The sequence below is a fragment of the Cibotium barometz genome, chromosome 11, assembly GCF_041138505.1.
Source record: "Cibotium barometz isolate CiBa-2024 chromosome 11, ASM4113850v1, whole genome shotgun sequence".
NCBI lineage: Eukaryota > Viridiplantae > Streptophyta > Polypodiopsida > Cyatheales > Cibotiaceae > Cibotium > Cibotium barometz.
In genome coordinates, this window is record NC_141056.1 from 31,053,374 (window position 1) to 31,076,086 (window position 22,713).

A 22,713-nucleotide genomic window follows, 5' to 3' on the forward strand; every position below is an offset into this window, starting at 1 on the left:
CCAAATCGGCCGTTCACTTCCAAGGCAGTAATACTGGAAGTGATTGAAGAAGAAGAAGAAGATGAAAGAGATCATACTCCACCTGCGAGATGAGAACATCTCGCGTTTTTTAAGTAGGGTAAAATGTAAGATTCCTCCCCAGCCTCTCAGGATGTCCAGTATCTTTCCTTGTAGTCAAATCCCTCTTCAGAAATATAAAAGATCTTGTTTCTACCAGTTTTGGTCTAGAGAGAAAATCTTCTAGAGAGTGATAATTCAGTTTTTAAATATTTTTGGATAGAAAAATATCTCATCTTATTAAAATAAGTTTTTCTGAAACAGAAGTTCAAAAAGATTTTCATAATGTGCATTAAAAATTAAGTATAATCTATTCAAGAGGCATTATCCTAGGGGTCCAGATTTTTAAAAAATTTTAAATTAAGGTTCTTATGGACCAATAAGATCCATCCAAATGTAGGGAGCAGATAAATAGAAGAATAAAAGAAAAATCTTTCAAAAATGAGTAAATACTTACATAAGATGAAGAGTTGACTAAGAACAAGGTTAATAGTAAAAAAAGAGAGATATTTAGATGAAATGATGCATTTTTGACACCTCAGTATGGAAAAATTCTCCTCATGAAGGAGACGCCTATTTCATATGCTTGAATGAGTTTTAAACTCCCAAATAATGAGATTTTTCTCTCTCCTCTCTCCTGTTTCAACTAGATCCAAAAAGTGAGCAAAATTGACCTAAAAATGGTCAAAAATTGACCAAACTAATCCAAAAAATTCTAGAATCAGTTTGCTTGGTTAAGAGCTCACTTTTTCCTACAAATAGAAGCCTCTCCCTTTGTTGAAGCTTAATAGTGTTTTTTGCACTGTTATCCTACTTCTTCCAAGAGCCAAAAACTGTGAATTTACTCATAATTCATTAGTTTTTAACCTTCTCTCTTCTAAAGATTGGTGGCCACTCTTGTTTCAAACAAGAGTAGAACCTTCAAACCATCAAGCCAAAGAAAAGCTCTCAAATTCTTTCGTAAGTTGGAGATTCTTCTCTTTTCTATTCATTTTATGATTTTTTATGATTTTTATCTTCTCTAAATTAAATATGATCTTATGCCTCATTGAAAAAAAGCATTCCCCTCTCTTCTTTAGTAAATTCAACCATTCTTATCTTAGATGAATGATTAATGGATAAAATCAAGTTTTTCATAATGTTTCTCTTTGATAAAGTAAAAAATGTTTACATTAGAATGATTTAAATACTCTTGGTGAACTTCTAATTAGTTTTAGAGAGTTAAAAATTAAAAAATAATCAACCATACAAAAGAGGTTATGATGAAATTTTTCTAAAATTGTGAAAAATAAATTTTATTTTTTTTATTCAAAGAGAGTAATTCCCATCGTATAGGTATTCTTAAAGTGTTATTTTTTATCTTAGGTATAAAAAAAATACATACTAAAAATATTTAATTAAAAAAGTGTTAGTTTCTTTAGAATTAAATTCTATGCATAGAAGAAAGCAGAATGAAATTTTTATTTTGATCTCATGAAAGAGTGATTTTCATCATAAATAAGTTGTATGCATAAACATATGCATAAAAGATATTTTTTTATATTAAAAGTGTGATTTTTATCATAAATAATTTTTATGCATAAATAGATACATAAAAAAATTCTTTTATATTGAAAGAGTGATTTTTATCATAAATGAGTTGTATGTATAAACATATGCATAAAAGATATTTTTTTATATTAAAAGTATGATTTTCATCATAAATAGATGCATAAAAGAGATTCTTTTATATTAAAAGAGTGATTTTCATCATAAATGATTTGTATGCATAAACATATACATAAAAGATATTTTTTTATATTAAAAATAATTTTCATCATAAATAATTTTTATGCATAAACATATGCATAAAAGATATTTTTTTATATTAAAAGTGTGATGTTATGCTTATCAATTTTGATTTTATGCATAAAAAGATGCATAAAAGATTTATTTTTATTTCGAAAGTATTATTTTCATTAAAATTAAATTTATGCATAGATAGATGCATAAAAGATTTATTTGTGAGACCCTGCCCCGTGCAAGAAGTGCTACTTCCGCTGCTAGCACCCCTGATTTTGTTGCACGGTGGGGACGGGGATCTTACAAGCAAGCACGCACATGGTGAAGATTAGACATATGAAAGTAATTCTTGGGTATACATAAGAGGGAGATAAAAAGCTAAAAGCACCAGTAGCACACGATATATAAGAATTTTATGTACAAGCTGGGTTTACCTTTCAACCTACTCCATTTTATGAGTTATGTTCATAGTGCCACTAATAGCAAACTTGAGAGGTGTGATTACAACAACAAAACGACACAAAAAAATTTGACAAGAAAAAAGTGTTAAATTTACAAATAGTTGGCCACAATCAAGTGCATAGTACTGTGACTTTGAAGCAAGAGGAGCTATTGATTCATCAAGCGAGGACTCCTATGTGGAAGGATCAACTTTTGCATCCCCCCCCCCCCAAGTCACACAACCGAGGAGGAGAAAGCCTAAGAAGTATAGTCTCCCAATGGAGACAAATCTTCATTTGCTTTGCTATGTTGAGGTCATGGATTCACCTTAGACCCACACCAAACAGTGGGAAGCTAACCTACACAAGGTCACCCTTCAAAGCTGACGGAGGAGCCCACGAGCTCCAATGGAAAGCGAACCAAGACCCGTATCATAGACCTTGGGTCATATGATGCCCGGAAACTGGGTCATCAAAGGATAATAACCTGGAGTGTTAGTGCATCTCAACCACATTATAACATCCTATATCCATGGACCAAGACAAACATCTGTGTATTTTCATAACAATCAACAAGGACTACATTAATGTTTTGAAATCCACATTCATCATCCATCTTTATTGAACTTATAAAAGTCATCAACAAATGAACCAGGATGAGATGTATGGTTTTCATCAGGAGGAGAAATCCCACATAAGCTCAAATTCACCTGCTCATGGCTAGATCATTTGTTTCCAGTCCACCTTACCCACTGCAGTAAGAGCCTCTATTTCGTCATCATCGGGGTAAAAAAAAATTGTCATTCAATAGCTTAAGTACATAGGCAGTCTCAAACTCAGGTACACTGTTTCAATGTTCGATCTCTAACTGGAAGACACCTTTTCTGGTGGTGTATCATTCTTGGTAGGCTCCTTATCTCCAGAAAGAATTCTGCAAAGGACAAAAATAACCAAAAAAGGCTTCAAACCATGCGGACGAGAGATGGGCACCATACCATCAATCTACCCTAAAACAGAAGAGAACTCTGAGTTTGTAATCTGCTATACCCATTAGCAGAGGCCCATCGAGATAACTGATACAACTGCACAGTCTCATTAGCTGCATGGCAAGACAGGAGCAGATAGTTGCGAGGCTGCACCATCCATGCAAATCTCATAAAGAGAGCAGAGTACACACACATTGCTGCCAAAAATAAACCAAAGGGTCAACATGTAGTTATTTTAAAGGCTTTTGTCTCCAAGTGGCTGCAATCAAACAAGTTGGCTGTATGCAGAATAAAACATTACCAGAAGTCATGTTGCCAGATATAACTTCTGGTGGCCGTTGTGTGTCAACCAAACCCTGCCAAAAAAACACATTGGTATAACAAAAAGTAAGAATGCATAAGATCCCTCAAGTGAAAAAGGTAGTGCCTAGATAGAATAATCAATCAATCAACAATTTTTATTTTTATTTTAAAGACAAGACTACACACATCGAGATGATATGTGAGATACATGGTACACCACGCTCCAGACCATCATCCCTTGGGAGTATATCATCCATGATCTAGGCACATACCATCTTGTCACGCAACAATACAATACAACAATCCACTAATCACATAACCCTCACTCATTCAGCTTTTTCCAATAAAAGCTATACTTATGGGATTATTAACTTATAAGCCTTAGGTCTTACAATCAGCCAGCTTTTCCTAATTATTGCGGTTAGTCTCAAGTACATATCATACTTTCCCTCATCAAGCACTTACATCCTCGTAAATGAATCTAGAAAAATCCTGCTAGTCTCAAGTACATACCATACTTTCCCTCATCGAGCATTTAAATCCTCGTAAATGAATCTGGAAAAATCCTACTAGCCATTTGACTCCCATGTTGAGTTAACCTCTTCCTTATCTTTCCACAACCCATACAAGCTTAGCTCAAAGCTTCTATTTCCTGAAAATCCCATGTGAGATCCAGTTCACGTGGAACAAAAGATAGAATCCTCAATCACAAGTTCTCATGCTAAAAACCCTCAATCTCTAATCCAAAACTCTTGGAAAATTGGATGAACTTGAATCCTCAGAGACGATCCTAGTTAAATTTGTTGGGATTCGGAGTTGTGTGTGTGTCCCCTCGTGTGTGTGTGAACCCCCCTGTTTGTGTGTGTGTGTGTGTGTGTGTGTGTGTGTGTGTGTGAACAACCCCTAAAAGGGTTATCGTTCTAGTAGTGTGTAAACACACTCTTATGAGTGGATAAGGTAAGTGTGCCATGTGGCATACACTTGTAAGTATATGATATTTGTATGGGTCAAAAGATAAGGCTGCAAGCCTACAAAAGCATTGTACTTGGTGAGTGAACAACACTTCAATCATATCAATCAATCTATCATTGAGTCATACAATACTCTATCTCTCTACAGTTCGGCACTCTCTCTCTCTCTCTCTCTCTCTCTCTCTCTCTCTCTCTCTCTCTCTCGGTCCCATATGCCTTCAAGGCATTCCGTGGACGTTAATATGACTTTCTTTCTTTCTTTCTCTCTCTCTCTGTGCCATGGCGGTGACGCTCAGCCCCACTGCTGATTGCGCCTCGCGCAGGTGGCCATCTTCTCTCTCTTCACGCTGCCCACTTAGCATCACACTGCTCTTCGCCATCTTCTCTCTCTTCACCCTGCCCCACTTCACTTTACACTGCTCTTCGCCATCTCTCTTCGTGCTACCCACTTCGCTCCGTCTGCTCTTTGCTCTTTCCTGCCTCTGTACGCTGGGCCCCTCCGCCTCCCATATACCACCTGCCCTTTGCTCAGGCCCGCAAGGCAGCAACATAGCCTGAACAGCAGGAGAACCCTTCAGTCCAGGGATTACCATGGCAGGAACAACACCCAAGGGGAAGACTCGCAGAACAACCACGGAAGGCCGTACAAGTGGTGAGCATGGCAGGAAGTGCTTTGCCGTATGGACCTACCTTGAAGCGGCACCGGACAGCAAGCAAAAGAAAGCAATATAGGCGTTGCGGGACATCTGTAAGACCCACAAAAACGACCTCGAGGGGGCCCAAAAGACCACACAAGACGCCATGGCAACGATGTGCACCGAGCTCGCCAAAAACCTCCACCGGAAAATGGCGGAGCGGAAAGAGGAAGTTTATGAGGAGATGCGAGCGCATTTTGCCTCGTGGAAAGCAGATATTGAAGAGTGCTTGCATGAGCGCAAGTTGAGACAAGGTCATTGCGGAGTTGGGACTAAGTGGCCACTTGCAAGAAGGAGATCGAGTTCCTCAAGGGGGAGGAAGGAGAAATCAAAGAGGCCATGCCCGCACACGTCACTAAGGAGCTTGAAGACATCAAAACACATATAGCAAAGGAGATCCAAACATGGGCGGCAGTGGCCAAGAAGGCCCAAGAGGAGGTGCAAGCCACATCCAAGTGGATTGAGCTAAAGAAGAAGCGCAAGCCACCGACGAACAAGGAGGAGTTCGTCAATGCGGCCATGGAGGAGGAGGAGAGGAAGAGGAAGATCCGTGCACTTCACGTGCGGGTGGTGGGATGGAAGGAGAAGGATAGCCCGTTGGAGCATTTGCGGGCATATGGGAGTGGCCGACACCTCTATTATTGTCGGTGCATGGAGAGTAGGGAAAGACATTGCCAAGGAGCGGCCACTTATCCTCAAGTTCGTGGACCTAGAGACACGGCGAGGGTTTCTCTCCAAGAGGAGAGCCCTCAAGAGAGACAAAATCTACCTTGAGGACGATCTCACACCAGCCCAGGTAGCACATTGGAGGGAATGTATGCCGCGGATTCTAGAGACCCGCAAGGCGGGCAAGTGGGCGGTTTACCGGGATGGTCATGTGATCATCACAGAGAGGCACCCATGACGGGGCACGTCCTATGAGACACACCTGAGATTTGCAGTGTGGAACTGCAATGGGGCGATCAGGACAGATGGGGGGATGTTTGAGGAGACTTTCAGAGGTAGAGACATTGTACTTTATACAGAGGCACACCAGGCCCCGAGCAAACGCTGACCAGAGATCAGAGGCTACAGGTGGGAGTCCACTTGCCGCCCTCAGGCAAGGTCACGCGGAGGTACTAGAGGATCTGGAGGGGTTGCTGTCCTTCACAGGGAGGAGCTATAGTATGTCGTGCAGGTCATGAGGAGAGATGAGGAGGCCCGTTTCATGTGTATCTGCATACATACTGATCGGCCACATGATATATATGTTGCCATATGCTACTTGGCGCCCAAAGGCTCCACCTACGCCACCCATGCAGAGGGTGAGTCACCATACCTCCCACTTTATGAGGATGTCATGCACTGTTCTAGCATTGGAGATGTATTGTTGGCAGGTGACTTCAACTCCCGTACGAAACAGCATCAGGTGCCCATGTACAGAGATCTAGCACCAGAGGAGTTGGGACTTGACAGGACTTCCCAGGACATGGAGGATTCAGATTATGGAGATCATCTGCTGGAGCTAGGAGGAGCACACGGATTGGCCATACTCAATGGCCTCGCTTGATGGCCAGGTTCAGGAGCCTTCACATGCTTTTCACATAAGCATGCACACAGCAGGCGGCCGAGAGCGCACTCCACGACAGATAGACCTGGTGCGAGTACAGTGGACTACTTGCTGGGACCATTCTCTCTCATACCGGACATGCAGTCTTTTACAGTCTCACCTCGCCCCATCGCTGTAGCCGCCGATCATGCATACCTTTCCTTCAGCATTGCATGCTGCTTTGATCCGATGCCACCACCGAGCGGCCCTCAGAGACACCCCCAATACCACTTCACCAGAGACGGCATCTGGCTACGCCAACCACTTGTACAGTGCTCTGCAGGACATGGGCCCACATGTACCACTAGAGGACTTCACGACACAGTTCACCTCGACACTCCGCACGTCAGCTGCCATGTGCTTCCCTCACACTCAGCCATTCGTCACATCTCCAAGCAAGAATGTCCCACAGAAAAGCTGGTATGATGATGAGTGCCAGGAAAACCGTGCCTGCCTCATCTGAGAGGAAGCACAGGGGATCTGTACGCATCGCCAGGCGTGCGTGATCTTTCGCCACCTCGTGCGCAGGAAGCAGCGAGCCTACCTGGCGAAGTTGGCGCATGAGTTGCACCATCCTTTCTTGGGACAGGACAGCAAGTAGGCGTGGCGAGTTTTCCAGACACCTATTACATCACCGGAGACATGGCATGCTTATGCTACCTCACTCTACCAGATACCCGGACAGCCACCTCTCCCCCGACCACCAGGGAGCCGACTCACCTCCTCCACCTTCTTCTCCATCGGCATGATCCACGACGCCATTGACAGGTTGCTGAATGATTGAGCCCAGGATCATGATGGATTAGTGGCAGAGCATCTTTCGCATGCGAGGGATGTGCTCGCGCCGTCTTAGCCCACCTATTCAATCGGGCCCTTTGCGAAGGTTTCCCTGCCAGTTGGTCAGCGAATACTATAGTACCGATCCTAAAAGCGGGTGATCCTATGGTTCTGAGTAACTATAGGACCATCATGGTTGGCCACGTGCTAGCCAAGCTCTATGGATTGGTACTAGAGCATGAGTTGAGCAAATGGGTAGACACACATCAGCATCGGGGACATGGACAGGCGGGGTTCAAGAGGGGATACTCTGCCCTAGATCACATCTTCACACTTCGGGCCATCATCGAGGAGGGCAGAGCTCATGGGAGGAGAGTATCTTGTTGCTTTGTGGATTTCCGCAAGGCCTTTGACACAATACCACGAGGGAGGTTGATGCGGAGGCTACAGCACATGGGGATGCCCACTGAGATGAGATGGGGAGTCTTCTTAGCATTGTATGAGTCAGTCAAGGCCGGGTCCAGGCTCCGGGAGGGATGTCAGAGGAGATCACCAGCACCATTGGGGTGTCGCAGGGTTGCCCGCTATCACCCACACTCTTCGGGCTATACATTGATGAGAACCCCGACTACATTGACAGACTAGGAGGACCTGAAGCAGGCTTGCGAGGAGTGTTGATCCCTCTGTTGCTCTATGCCAACGACATTGTACTTATCTCAGATACACCAGAGGGGCTGCTGAGACACCTGGATGCATTACGGACCTTCTGCCAGGATAGGGACCTTACAGTGAACCGTGGGAAGACCAACATAATGGTGTTTAACACCTCTCAACACTGGGCCAACCGGTTGCCTGAGTTCACCTATGGTGGGGAGACAGTACAGAGAGTCAAGAGAGATGTCTACCTGGGGGTCACTTTTGCTGGACCGCGCTTTACCACGAGGAGGGCGGCGGAGGACATTGACTAGAGGATAGTGCACACATCCAGTTTCATGAGCCTCGGACGAAGCTCTAGTTATTTTGACACGTTGGTTACACCAGCGCGTTTGTACGCCGCTCCCATCTGGGGGCCGAGTCTCTATCACAGGCGGAGGAGTGGATCTACAGCAGAGCAGCCAGCCTCGAGTGGAGGGGAGTTTTATGATGGGTGGGAGCAGATGGAGAGACCACTGGTGATGATGCTCTCCCGCATGAGCAAGAGTAAATCATCAGTACCACATGAGATAGTCCGGGCAGAGATGGGAGCCCCACCGATCGTAGCCAATGCCCTCTTCCAAACGGTCACTTTCATACATAGGCTATGGAGCCTCTCCAAGCACAGATACTCTAGACTCGCACTAGAGTCGTCCAAGCAGCTCGCATCACAGGGCGACACAGAGTGCTGGTATGCCCAGACTAGCACATGGTTACAGCTACATGGTATGCATATGGACCGCCTTCCACCTTTACAGTACAGCCTCGACCCCCCCTTCCTAGAGTTGAGCCGGAATCAGCTCAACAAGATCATCAGGATGGATATTATTCAGCTACACATAGCACGCACATGGATCACACCGGCCAAGCCACTAGGGACGAAGATGGATTTCTACAGAGAGAATCTTCTCCACTTACCCCCTGACGGTTTTGTTGTCCGCCCGAGGTACATGGACATTCACCTCTCATGGAGTCAGATGTGCTATTGGCCAGATCCGCACGTCTTCACATCAGCTAAGGATAGAGACCGGTCGATATGGGGCCGTCTCCCTTGCCCCTAAGGATCGGATTTGCCAGCTCTGTCAGCTGGAGCCAGAAACTGAGAAGCACTACATATGTCAGTGCCCAGTGTACTACGAGATCCGAGGGCGCTTGCACCCTGAGCTTCAAACTTGACGCTCCTTGTCATGCCTATGCTAAATCCCTCAACCTTCTTGTCTACTGAAGTCAATAGGAACCGGGCTTGCCGAGGGGCCTATTCTGAGGGGCCTATTCTGTGACCACAGCCTCCATGCTACCATCGCTTGATGAAGAGGAAACACAGGTGAGCACCTGCTCTCAATATCATCACCAAAAGGAATACATGTCCCGAGCAAGAGGGGAGAAAAAACATTACCAAAGAAATCATCTTGGCAAGGAGAAGTATGCACAGAAACTGAAGGAACAGGAGAAACAAACTCCTCAGATGCAGTGAGCAAAACTGGCCCGCTATCCTTCACTACAGGAACATCTCCAAAAGAAGTATCCACAAGATCACTGGCTGCTGCATAGCACCCAGAAGTAGAAACCATATGTGGATCACTAGCATCACGATACAGGTCACAAAGCAACTGCCACACATAGAGAGTAGAAGCATCATCAGGAGCATAGATGAAGTGTCGAAGAACCGAATCCTGACAATTCAGAAGGAGAAAGCCATAGATCTATCCGTTAGTCTTCCTCCACCGACACACATCCTCCGCAGAGGCAAGGTTCGGCAAGCACCGATTCTTGTACGAGTGAAACTCCATCAAACCATACTCCCTGAGAATAGAAGTAACCTGCAACTTCCATGACTGAAAGTTACCACCATCCAACTTGTCTGCCTCATCAAGGAAATAACAAGAGAGTGGTACGGGAACCAAATCTGAAGTTGTCATTATTGATCCAATCAATAGGACCAACCCTCATAAGATAAAACTGTCCAAATCAAAAAACGATGATGTAGGTCCCTTCCTCCCACCAAAACGCAGCCCTAAGAGGCTGGACAGCACCCGAAAAATCTTCCTGTAGCAAAAAACGCAGAAGCTTCTATCGACTGTACCTCCAACCTTGAGGCCACCAAAAGAGGGAGGCAAAAAATGCAGATTTGCTATAGAGAGAAAAGGCAGCCACACAGGGCCTGGGAATATGCTGTAAGAGGGTGCAAGAGGGAAAGGCATCAACTAGGACTGTAGCTTGGGCTCTCCTCAAGAAAAAAACGGACAATCTCTGAAGAAGAAGTGTCCTCCACAGGTACCAAGGGTGCCACCAAAGCCCGAAACACCACAAACCCCCTCTGCAAAAGATAATGTCCACCGGAGAGGAAAACACAGCCAAAGAGGGGCTGCTATCCTGAAAAAACAGGCCGCCTAGATCCAAACTCCAAGCAGGAAAGAAACGCTGATTGAAAGTTACCTTCTGGTTGCAAGCGATGAAGCAAAACTGAAGGAGATCAGAACCTGTCTTCTTGTTCCGGAGTGCTTTGTTCTCTCTCTTCATCAAAGCTCACCATAGTGGGAATATGCACTTCCTTTCCCGAGCGCAACAAAACCATCCACTACATGTGGGAGACTTTCTGGAGGCTTCCTAAGGCTGAAAACCAACCGTCCTTCAAGGGACACGAGTCACACTGAAAAGGGGTGATCCTCCGGACTCTAGATACTGGCCACACAAGCCCCCCCCCCCCCCCCCCCCCCCCCCAAAAAAAAAAGGACTTTCTTTTTTTCTGGTTTTCTCGATAAATCTTCACACTTGAAGAAGGCTTTGATACCAATGTAACATGCAGAAGCTTGATGAATAGAATTGGTTACTTCAATGGACAGAATTCAGCAATCTTTCGTGATGAAGATAATGTTGGAAGGTTGGCGAATTTGAGCGTGTGATCTATGGCTAGAAGGTGCCTTGGATTATCCCATAAGTGGAAGCATGGGAAGTTGAAGAACCATATATAGGCTAGAGCGGCACCTTGTCATAGTCATCTCCTCAGGCCGGTGTTTTGGGAGGCAGCTCATCGGGAGATGGGAGCCCGGTAGAGGGATGCTGCAATGCCCGTTGGGGGTGTTCGTGGAGCTCGATGGTGATGCGTCTCCTGCGTGCGTTAGTCTTTCGCTGCACATTCTGACATGGTATCAAAGCCCGGGCGTGTGTGGTCCTGGGCGGCTCAGGCGTGTGTGGTCCTAGGCAACCCCCTCGCGCCTTGGTGGCTTGCGGAGCTCGAATCGAGGGAGGGTGTTGGAAGGTTGGCGATTTTGAGTGTGTGATCTATGGCTAGAAGGTGCCTTGGATTATCCCATAAGTGGAAGCATGGGAAGTTGAAGAGCCATATATAGGCTAGAGTGGCACCTTGTCATAGTCATCTTCTCCGGCCAATGTTTTGGGAGAGGCAGCTCACATGGAGATGGGAGCCCGGTGAAGGGATGCTGCAGTGCCCGTTGGGGGTGTTGGTGGAGCTCGATGGTGATGCATCTCCTACATGTGTTAGTCTTCCGCTGCGCATTCTCACAGATAACGCACAAGATTGAGAGAGGTGCAGAAATAGAGAGAGAGAGAGAGAGACAGAGAGAGAGAGAGAGAGAGAGAGAGAGTCAGACACAGTATTGGATCCCGAATACCCTTTGTAGGGCCCCCACCACGAATGGTGTATTTGCTTTATTAGAATGATGCAAATCTGTAAAATCTTCTAGTTCTTGACCTTTCATCTTCATCTTGGCTTTAGAGTTCCCCTTGGGTATCTTGACCCTTGGAAGACTTCAGCCCTTTGTGAATGCTAAGATGAACAAATGAATAAACAGCCTATGCTTTTATAGTGCCTAAGATGCTGGTCGGTGGAGGAAAGTAGGGGTCGGCCTGTTGATATTATCCACGACCTGCAATAATACCTTTTACTAGGCATTTTTCTCACCTGTCTGCTGGCCAAGATCTGGCCACCTGTGCGCAGGCTTTTCCTTGCTGTCCAGCCTTGAAAAGGTGCTAGTTGACTGGCCAAGACCTTGTGGGCTGGCAGACTTGGCCCCTAGCCCTTCTAGGCCTGGCCGCCTTGCTGCCCAGGTCCTCCAAGCGTGGCCGACAGCATGCCCTAGCCAATGGAGGCTATTGGGCTTGTTGACCATGGGCCTCTTTGCCCCTTAGGGTGGCCTAAGGCCTACCTTGTCCCTTCAGTCAAGGGATACCAATCCCTTTCTGGGGTAGCCCTACCCCTTCTCCTACATGCAACTACATGCTCTCAGACCCAAATGCCTAGTATCTGGCTACAAGCCGAACACCCGAAACACCTGACATCATACCAAAGGGTGACTCACAGTACGAATTGGCACTGCTTCATGTGCAAGATAATGCACACCTAACCAAGACCATGTACGAGGACCTTGGACGCTTAGAGTGGAAGCCTAGCTGACTCACCGCGGACTGGGGCTCACATGGGACCAATTTCCACTCCAGGTCCTGCACCTATTGTACAGATATGTCCACGTGGCATCCAAGTGCAAGATGCACATGACATCCATGGTGTACAAGAGAGCAGATGGGTGATTCTCCAAGGTTACAAGCGCATTATGCATACCTTATGTATGATTTGACCTTTCTTTTTCTTTGCGTGACATTGTTTTTCTACGTGGACAATGCCTGGTATTACTGCCTATATGATTATCCATGGTGCCGGGGATGCTGGGCACCATGTGGACGCGTTTGTGCATTACCTGATTGGGCCCAAAGCAGTGTCTTAGGTGGTGAGTGTCCACACAACCCTTTTACAAGTTAGTTTTTTATTACTAAGGCGTATAGTTGCAAGATTCACACTTTACTTAAAAGAAGCAAGAAAACTTATAACATGTTCACACAGTTGCAAACAGATTTTTAAACAGTGGCCATAACATTAACAGGGGCCTGAAACTAAGCATAAATAGCATCGCAACACTCCCAAATCTCGCACGAGTTGTTAAAAGTGGAGGCTTGGGGATGAAAAAAGCACTTCTGACCTAGGTGCCTAGTAGAGAGCAAGAAAAGCTAGCTTCAGTTATGAAAGCCTTGGAGCAAGGCTGGTCAACCACGTTGGAGGCCATTTCTGAGCAAAACAATCTCATCTAGTCAACCACGTTGGAGGCCATTTCTGAGCAAAACAATTTCATCTGGTGCTGTGCTTGGCATGTTGACTACATACAGGGCTGTCACAAGGCTGGTTGTCAATTTCTGAGGCTGTCCCGAAGGTGGTCATCAATCTGTAAGGCTGTTTCAGGGCTCATCGTCAATATCTCGAAGTTCTCCGCTATTGATCTACTTCCTTACAGGGCTGGAAATTCTGGTTTACAGGTGTTAGGGCTGAAAACAAGTGCCTGGTGGCTGTTTTGACCTGGTCGTATAGCTTCAAGGCCTCCAACTGCAAGACATCTGGGACTCACGTGTGAAATTCTGACCCCGAAAACATGCTGCTTAGGACTGGTCAAGTTGCATACAGGCTGGACAGTGGTGGTATGTGAACTTCTCGGAGTGTTCCAAGTGAGCTAAAGGCAGTTGGTGCTACTAGGGATCTCTCGGGAGGGCCCAGCTAGGAGTGGATACAACTAGTGGATATGTTCACGGGCTGAAAGCAAGGCGGAAGCCTGTGAAGATGTTGGAAGTGCAACGAGTCAGCAGCTAAGCGTGGATACCATATGGCATAGTCACAGGGGACGCCCATCCCTGGCCTTCGGGGCCCAGCTAGGAGTGGATACACCTAGTGGATGTGTTCACGGGCTGAAAACAAGGTGGAAGCCTGTGAAGATGTTGGAAGTGCAGGGAGTCAGCAGCTAAGCGTGGATACCATAGTCGCAAGGGACGCCCGTGTCGAAATGCACAGCGGAAATGAGACAAACTGCTGTGAGAGAGAAAACACAGAAGTGTAGAGAGAGAGAAGCTGTATAAACTCTGCTCTATACACTAGATCCAGTACAGAATGATACAAGAATGGTGTGGGGGGACTGAGTGCTATATATACTACTATGGGCAGCAGGTCGGCCAGTATAGAACAGGCCGACAGCCCATAAATGAGGCCCACCACTGGGAAAATCCAGTCGGCCAGCACCTACATCATGTCGGCCAGTAGGAAATCAGTCAGCCAGAGGAAAACAGTCCCCCACGACCAAACAAAACAGGGAAAAAACATGGAAAATGAGGAAAAATGGAGAATACTCATAACTGGGCGGGCACACCCACAACAGAGGCCCTCACTCCCTACTGAGTAATATGGTACAGACAAGAGATGACTGCTCTTGTATGTGGAACCAACCCCAGTGAGCTGGAGTGCTGATGGAGCATCTACTGAGGTAGAGGCTTCGTGAAGAGGTCCGCCACATTGTCCTCCATCGAACAATAGATGAGCAAGATGTTACCAGCCACAATCTTCTCACTAACAAAGTGATATTGTATCTCTATGTGCTTGGTCCGGGCATGGAAGACCGGGTTCCGAGCAATAGCTATATAGCTCTAGTTATTGCACTGAATGACCATGGGTACCTTCAATGGAAACCCAACCTCGCAAAGTAACCTCCGAGACCACACAACCTCCAGCAACTCATGAACATACCACTGCTGAGAAACAAAGAATCCCCTCTGGGTCTGTCAAATCTCCAATCCCAAAAAGAAATGGAGTAAGCCTAAATCCATCATCTCAAAATCCTTTGACAAGGCAACCTTCGTCCCAGCTATGTGCTCCACATGACCGCCAGTAAGAATAAGATCATCCACATAAAGGATAATCAAGGTGACCATACCGCGTTCCCGAAAGAGATACAAGTTCGGATCTGTAGCAACTGATCTTTGGAAACCCTTTCTAATAAAGAAAGAATCAATCTTCTGATTCCAAGCCATGGGAGCCTGTTTAAGACCATCAAGGCCTTCCGTAACCTGTAAACCATTCCCTTTGATCCTAGAACCTCAAAGCCTGGAGGTTGCTCAACATACACCTCCTCTTGCAAGTCACCATTTAGGAACGCAAATTTCACATCCATCTGACCTTCTTGTGGCCAAAGGCTTATGGGGTTATATATCAGGTGAAGATGTATGCCCTGTCCACATAGCACGTAACACACCTCGCCATGGTGCTCAACAAGCTGCAATACCTACCATGGTTGTTAGAGGCGTTTGGTATGAGGCGGGTATGGTACGCGCCTCGAAAGACTCGTATTTTTTAGAGACGTTAGAGACGTGTTAGGTGTGTGTGTGTGTGTGTGTGTGTGTGTGTGTGTAGTGATAGACAGATATATAGTGAAAGTTAAGAGAGAGACTAGAGTGTGTATGTATGAGCCTTGAGGGAGGGAGAGAGAGGATGTGTATGAGAGAGGGAGAGAGAGTGTGTGTGAAAGAAAGAAGAAAGAAAGAAAGCTGTACTAAACGTCTACAGAAGGCCAAAATGACCTATGAGACCAAAATAGTACATCCTCATCATCTGGATACATCATCAAGGGTACAAAGTAAAATGAAATGAACTGGTAGAGTATAGAGATAGCTCCAAAAGTCGGTATAAAAAACATCATCATCCTAGTGTGTGTGTTTGAACTTTGGGTCTTGAGAAAGGCTCAAGGGAGGGAGGAAAGGAATGTACGAGGGAGGGAGAGAGAGTGTGTGTGAGAGGGGCTGCCTTGAGTCCTTAAAGCCCCCGTCTAAAGACTCAAACCAGCAAAAAAAATTAAAAATGTGGACGCCTAGATCAGGCAGTCGAACGCCTTGAACTGTTAGAGGAGCGCCTCGTAACAACTATGGTACCTACTCCTCCCTCACAGGAGCAGAAGAGATGGGATACTTGTGATGCCCAAGCGATGGCTTTGATTGCTTTGTCAGTAAAGCGATCAATCATACCACATATCCGGTCTTGTAAGACCACTTGCGATGTACTTGAAGTTGAAACCATGTATCAGGCAAAGAATGAGCCCAGGGTTGCATATATCAAGAAAGAACTTGAGAACTTGGACATGAATGATGGTGATAGTATGGCTCATCATCTTACGAAGATCCAAGATCTTCGGAGCAATTACTCAATATTGATGAGGTCATTTCTGAAAACTTAAAAGGAGCTGGTTTCCAGGACATGCCAGAAACTTCCACACATCACTCACTCTATCTATGCAAGGGAACCCGGAACCAATCTTGTTTGAAGAGTTGGTTGGCTTGTTACTCCAGGAGGAGCAGAATCGGAAGAACAAATCTTCCGTCATGCATGGCAATGATGGGGCTTTTGTTGCCAAAGGTAAGGGCAAGGAAAAAGCCAAAAGCAATTTTCAGCCAAAGGCTGATTTGGGACAGCCTTCACAAAAGGCTAAAAGTGATGCAGGCAAGCCCAAGAAAAAGGGCAGATGTCACTACTGCAAAAAGCCAAGTCACTATTTGAATGAGTGTAGAAAGCAGCTTGCAAAGGAGAAGAAAAAGAAAAGCGACATGGCTATAGATTCTTCTTCATCACCTGCAACGAAAGATGATGCATCCGTAAATCTTGTGCAAGATGAGTGGACTTTTCTTACTTGCGGTTATGATGCATTGTTAGAGCATATGTCTCTCAGTGTCCATGAAAGACACGACACATGATACTTTGACAGTGGTGCTTCTAAACACATTATTACCTCACAAAGGAATTTGTTTGAGAAGCTTATGGCTACCCCAGAAGGCAAACGGGTGACTGGTGCAAACAATTCTTCTTACCCAGTTCAGGGTGTTGGTGAGATGATCCTCACAACAACAAATGGTGCAGACTTATGTCTTCTAGATGTATTGTATGTGCCAAGGATTAAAAAGAACTTGTTGTCCATCTCCTCTTTTGTTAAAAGAGGATATGCAGTGAACTTTGAGGACGACACATGCACACTGCAAGACCGTCAAGGTGGCTATGCATTGGTCACTTCCGACACATTGTACCATGGGTTATATCATCTTGACAAGAGAGAGCATGCTCATGTGGTTACCACTCTTTTACACTTGCCATGCAAGAGGCAAAATTGTGGCATGCTAGGTTTGGGCATGTGAATTATGACAGTTTGATGCTATTGCAAAGACATAAAATGGTACAAGACATGCCTCATGTAGAACTGCCACCAAAACATGTATGTGAAGGGTGCATATTGGCTAAGACGCACAGAAATGCATTCCCGAAAGATGAATCAACAAGGGCTGTCCGAAAATTACAGCTTATGCACAGTGATGTGTGTGGTCCTATGCGGACACCATCTATTAGAAAGCATCTATACTTTGTAACCTTTATCAATGACTACTCCAGATTTACTTGGGTGTATCCCTTAAAAGAAAAATCTGATGTATTTGCATGTTTTCAGCATTTTGTGACACAAGCTGAAAATCAAACAAGTTGCAAAGTGCAAACCCTTCGTGCAAATCAAGGGGGGGAATACATGTCCATTGCTTTCAAAGCTTTTATGGCAGAAAAGGGCATAAAGCAGCAATGCACGATGCCATATTCTCCTCAGGAAAATGGTCATTAATGGAAATAGCTAGATGCATGGTTAAAGGCAAAGGCTCGCCTCACAAATTATGGATGGAGGCAACCATGTGTGCTACACGTGTTAAATAGATGTCCTACCAAAGCATTGAAAACCATAACGCCATATGAGGTCTGGTACGGAAGGAAACCTAAAGTTGATCACTTTAGAGCTTTTGAATGTATAGCTTATGCACATGTACCTCAGCAATTGCGAGGTAAGCTTGATAACAAAGCAACTAAGTGCATATTTGTGGGTTACATCAATGGCAGCAAAGGCTACCGTCTCTTTAATCCTTCCACAAAAAGGATTTTGGACAGTAGAGACGTGTTTGCTGAAAATTCAGAGCAGCCACTGGCTGAATTTTTTGGACAGACACCTTCACGCCCACTTAACATGTTTGAAGGACTTCTCTTGTCATCATTTTGGGCATGTCCAAATTTCATGTGTGTGGATGGGCTTTGGATGCCCAAAAGATCAAGAACGTATAAGCTTTGGGAATGGGGGATTATCCAATACAAAGGACCAAGTGTTCATAGCATGGTCCAAGCACTGAAGACGGTTTCTTGGACACAGAAATGGGCTTTGGAGCTCAAGTGTCAAGAGGAAAGTATGTATGGCGAACTCTTGAGGATTTGGGAGAGATCGAGCAATGAAACAAGTTTCTACATGGTGTTTACATGTATTTCTCATGTGGTGGAACACAAAGAGATCATCTCCTAAATTTTAGGAGAAATTGCTATTTTTGGCAATCTCCAATGGAATTTCTGTTCGCGTCATTATCTCCAAAATTTAACAGAGATCGAGGATTGCCAAAGCACCATTGTGAAATTAGCTATCATCTGGGATATTTTTAGAGTTGAAGATCGTGGAATTTTTGGCCTTCGGATTACAGACATGTGGCAGATAAGAGAATAAAAGTGAGACAAGTGTTCTCACACTTGTCAATTCAGCTCTACACATGGCATTGTAGCATTCTCTTGCTTATTTAAACATGAGAGAGTTATCTCTTGGGCGAGTTTGAGCTTCAAGCAAGTTTTTGGAGGCTGAAAACTCTAATTTTTCTCCATTTCTAAGCCCACCATAGCCATATCCAAGCTTGGGGAAGATGATTTTCACTACTCTACACCATCTTGCACACCCTGGATGGCTGTTTTTCAGCAAAACAGTCCTAAATCTTCCTGAAATTTTTGGTTTTATGCGATATACAGGCTGGTTTACAGGTTTATGAGCTCATGGATGAGCCACATGGGCTAGTTTACAGGTTTTGGCGCTCATGGATGCAACACACGGGCTGTTAAACAAGTTTATGAGCTCATGAATGAATGAGTCACATGGGCTGGTTTACAAGTTTATGAGTTCATGGATGAGCCACATGGGCTGGTTTATAGGTTTATGTGCTCGTGGATGAGCCATATGGACTGTCATACAAGTTTATGCGCATATGGAAGAGCCATGTGGGCTTTTATACATGCTTGTGCGCCTATGGAAGTGTCAAATCCCCACGGATCTTCCCTCGTGATCGATCTTGGTTCGAATCTCGAATCCTGCAAACAAACGAACAACAAACAACAAAGGGGGTGCAGGCCTGACTCACCTCCCAACCATGACAGCCGTGGGCAAGCCCACAGTCTTGGCTGTCCCCATCGAGCCACGAGCTGAGCTAACTAGGATGACGTACCGACCAATCTCCTCCTCGCGACGTCCCATACCGCCACAAAGCTGCCCTCGCGGGCCTCGAGACTGCTCCCGGCCTCGGCTGCATAAAGCAGGTGCACGTCTGCACTAGATCCAGGCTCCAAGACCATAGAGCTCTCACAAACTCGCGAGACTCTCTATATTACAATAACTAACCTTGGCCACCCTTTTATAGGCTCTTGGCCGGTCATCGGGCGTCCACACTTGGCCGCCCGCCCGTCCATACTTAGGTGCCTGCCCGTTAGTATATCCCTAACTCAGCTCGTCAATCAGCCTGCCTAGTTCCAAGCTTCCCCAAGCCTCGAAACTAGTCTTGCATGCGTATAGCACACGGTAGATACCAACTGTGCACATGACATACTCCCCTTCCTCTAAGAGCTCACTCCTGAGCTCACTAAAAAGCCAGGGTAATCTCTCTGAAGAGAAGTCAATGTCTCCCATGTAGCGTCCTCCTCAACACGATCCTTCCACTTGATCTTGTATTCCGTGATAAGCGTATGACGCAATCTTCGTTCACGAAATCCAAGAATCTTTTCAAGTTCGTGCGGAATAAATGTCATGTCCTGGACATCTATAATTTCTTGAGGAGTAACTAACTGATCTGCTCCACCCAGTACTTCCTTAAGTCTATTGACATGAAATACAGGATGAACTTTCACATGAGAAGGTAAATCCAATTCATATGCAACTGAACCAATCCGTCGTGTAACACGAAATGGTCCACAGTATCTAGGGGATAATTTCGAAGATCTACCTGTCCGTAAAGTCTCGGAATCTTTCGGAACTCGCAAATACACCATCGTTCCTTCAGAGAACTCTCTAGGTGAACGATGTCTATTAGAATAAAACCTGTCTCGGTCTTGAGCACTTCTAATAGATTCCTTTGCAACTTGTAACATTTCCTGCATATCTTGCAAAAATTTACGTGCTGCATCATGCTGAAGTCCTGAGAATCCTACTGTAACAGGTGATCTTGGTTGAAAACCATACATAAGCATGAAAGGACTAAACCCTGTACTCGTATGCTTAGTACTGTTATATGCAAATTCTAACATAGAAAGATAATCCTCCCATGAACTCTGTCTTTTGGATACATATGCTCGAAGCATATCCTCCAAAATCTGATTCACTCTTTCAGTCTGGCCATCAGATTGAGGATGATCTGAGGAACTCAAATTCAAAGTTGTTTCCAACTTCTCGAAAACAAGTTTCCAAAAGTCACTCGTAAACTTAGAGTCCCTATCACTGACTATGTCCTGCGGCGGTAACCCGTACAATCTAAACAATTGCTCGATAAACTGCCGAGCTAATTGCGTAGCTGTAATATTCTTCCGGGTCGGTAAAAATCTAGCCATCTTTGTCAAGCGATCTACCACAACCCAAATAGAATCGTGGCCTTGATGTGTTCTTGGCAATCCGGTAATAAAATCCATGGAAATACTTTCCCACTTATTACCTGGGATTTGCAAAGGATGCAACAACCCAGCCTGTCTAAAGCGTTCAGCTTTATTTACCTAACAAATCTGACACTTGAGAACATAATCTTCTACATACCCTTTCATCTTCGGCCAATAAAAAGTGTGTTTCACTAATGATAGTGTCCTGTGTACCCCAGGGTGTCCAGCAGAAGGGGCATCGTGACACTCCCTCAGAATCTTGGACCTAATGTCCGGGATCTGTGGTACACAAATTTTGTCATTACGGAATAGTAAACCATTCCGAATCATCCACTGACCTCCTGCAGCCTGAATGGTAGACTGCGCAGTCACCGAGTCTTGGTCAATCAATGAGCTCCCGTCCTGGATCTTCTGCCAAAATGGACCAAAATAACTATCAGTCCTGCAAAGCCCTCTCAATGACTGAAATAAGTCAGTAGAAATCTCGGTGAACGACAAAGTATTCACCTCTCTAATCCGACTAAGCGCATCTGCAATATTATTCATGGACCCTTTCCGATAACAGATCTCAAAATCAAAATCTTGCATTAACTCTGCCCAACGAGCTTTCTTGCCTCTCAAATCATCCGCATCACACACATACTTGATTGACTGATGATCAGTCAATACCACAAACTTGGAGCCATATAAATAATGTCTCCAAACCTTGAGAGCATGAATCACAGCATAAAGCTCCTTCTCAAGGGTTGGCCAACGAGATTGAGTGTCGTCTAGCTTTTTACTTTCAAAAGCAACCGGTCTACCATCTTGAAATAAAGCAGCCCCAATAGCATAGTCACTGGCATCAATTTCAAGAACATAAGGCCGACTAGGATCAGGCAATGCTAAGATAGGTGCTTCCTTGACTTTATCTTTCAAAAGTCTGAAGGCCATATCCAAAACGTTATTCCAAGTGATAGGCTGATTGGACTTACGTCCACGACCTTTCAATAAGTCGGTCATCGGTAGTGTGAGCTGAGAGTACTCCCGTACAGATTTCCTAAGAAAAACAACAAAACCGAGAAAAGAACGAAGTTGTTTCACTGTTCGTGGTATGGGCCAGTCCAAAACCTTCTGAACTCGGTCATAGTCAATGCTCAATCCATCTCTAGTGATCTTGTGTCCCAAGTAAATGATGTCGGTCATAAAGAACTCACATTTACTGAATTTAGCATATAGTCGATTCTGTCTTAAAATAGATAAGACAATCGTGAGGTGTCTGACATGATCCTCAAGAGTACGACTATAAATCAAAATATCATCCAGGAACACCACCACAAATTTTCCCAAATGTTCACGAAAAAGATCGTTCATCATTTGCTGGAAAGTGGCTGGAGCATTGGTTAACCCAAAAGGTAATACGAGAAACTCGTAATGGCCATACCTAGTCCGAAAGGCGGTTCTTTCGACATGCCTTTCATGAATACGTATCTGGTGATAACCAGTACGTAAATCTATCTTCGTGAAATATTTCGCTCCTGCTAACCGGTCAATTAGGTCATCTGATCTAGGGAGAGGATAACGGTTCTTAATTGTCAGCTTGTTCAATCTTTTGTAATCTATACACATTCTCCAAGTATTGTCCTTCTTTCTTCTAAGCAACACAGGTGCACCCCAAGGTGATTTACTTGGACGGATCTGGCCCATCCTCAAATAATCTTCGAGTTGTTTAGCCAACTCATCTTCCTCAGCTTGGCTCATCCTATAAGGTGGAATACTCACAGGATGAGCACCAGGGATCAAGTCAATACGATGATCTACTGCCCGTTCAGGTGGTAAACCCGATGGCAATTCCTTAGGAAATACATCTTGAA

The 22,713-nt window shown here is 44.9% G+C and overlaps 1 protein-coding gene across 1 annotated transcript in view; it reads right to left on the bottom strand.

The window, feature by feature from the left end:
- Window positions 1-2,814: 2,814 nt before the first annotated feature.
- LOC147634053 (mitochondrial pyruvate carrier 1) overlaps window positions 2,815-22,713 on the bottom strand; it is a 37,234-nt gene continuing 17,335 nt past the window's right edge. The window contains exons 2-4 of the mRNA XM_086805154.1: window positions 3,567-3,621; window positions 3,327-3,462; window positions 2,815-3,210 (exon numbers count right to left, since the gene is read on the bottom strand). Coding sequence (XP_086661280.1) covers window positions 3,144-3,210; window positions 3,327-3,462; window positions 3,567-3,621 — 258 coding nt within the window. The 3' untranslated portion in view covers window positions 2,815-3,143. The remainder of the gene's footprint in view (window positions 3,211-3,326; window positions 3,463-3,566; window positions 3,622-22,713) is intronic.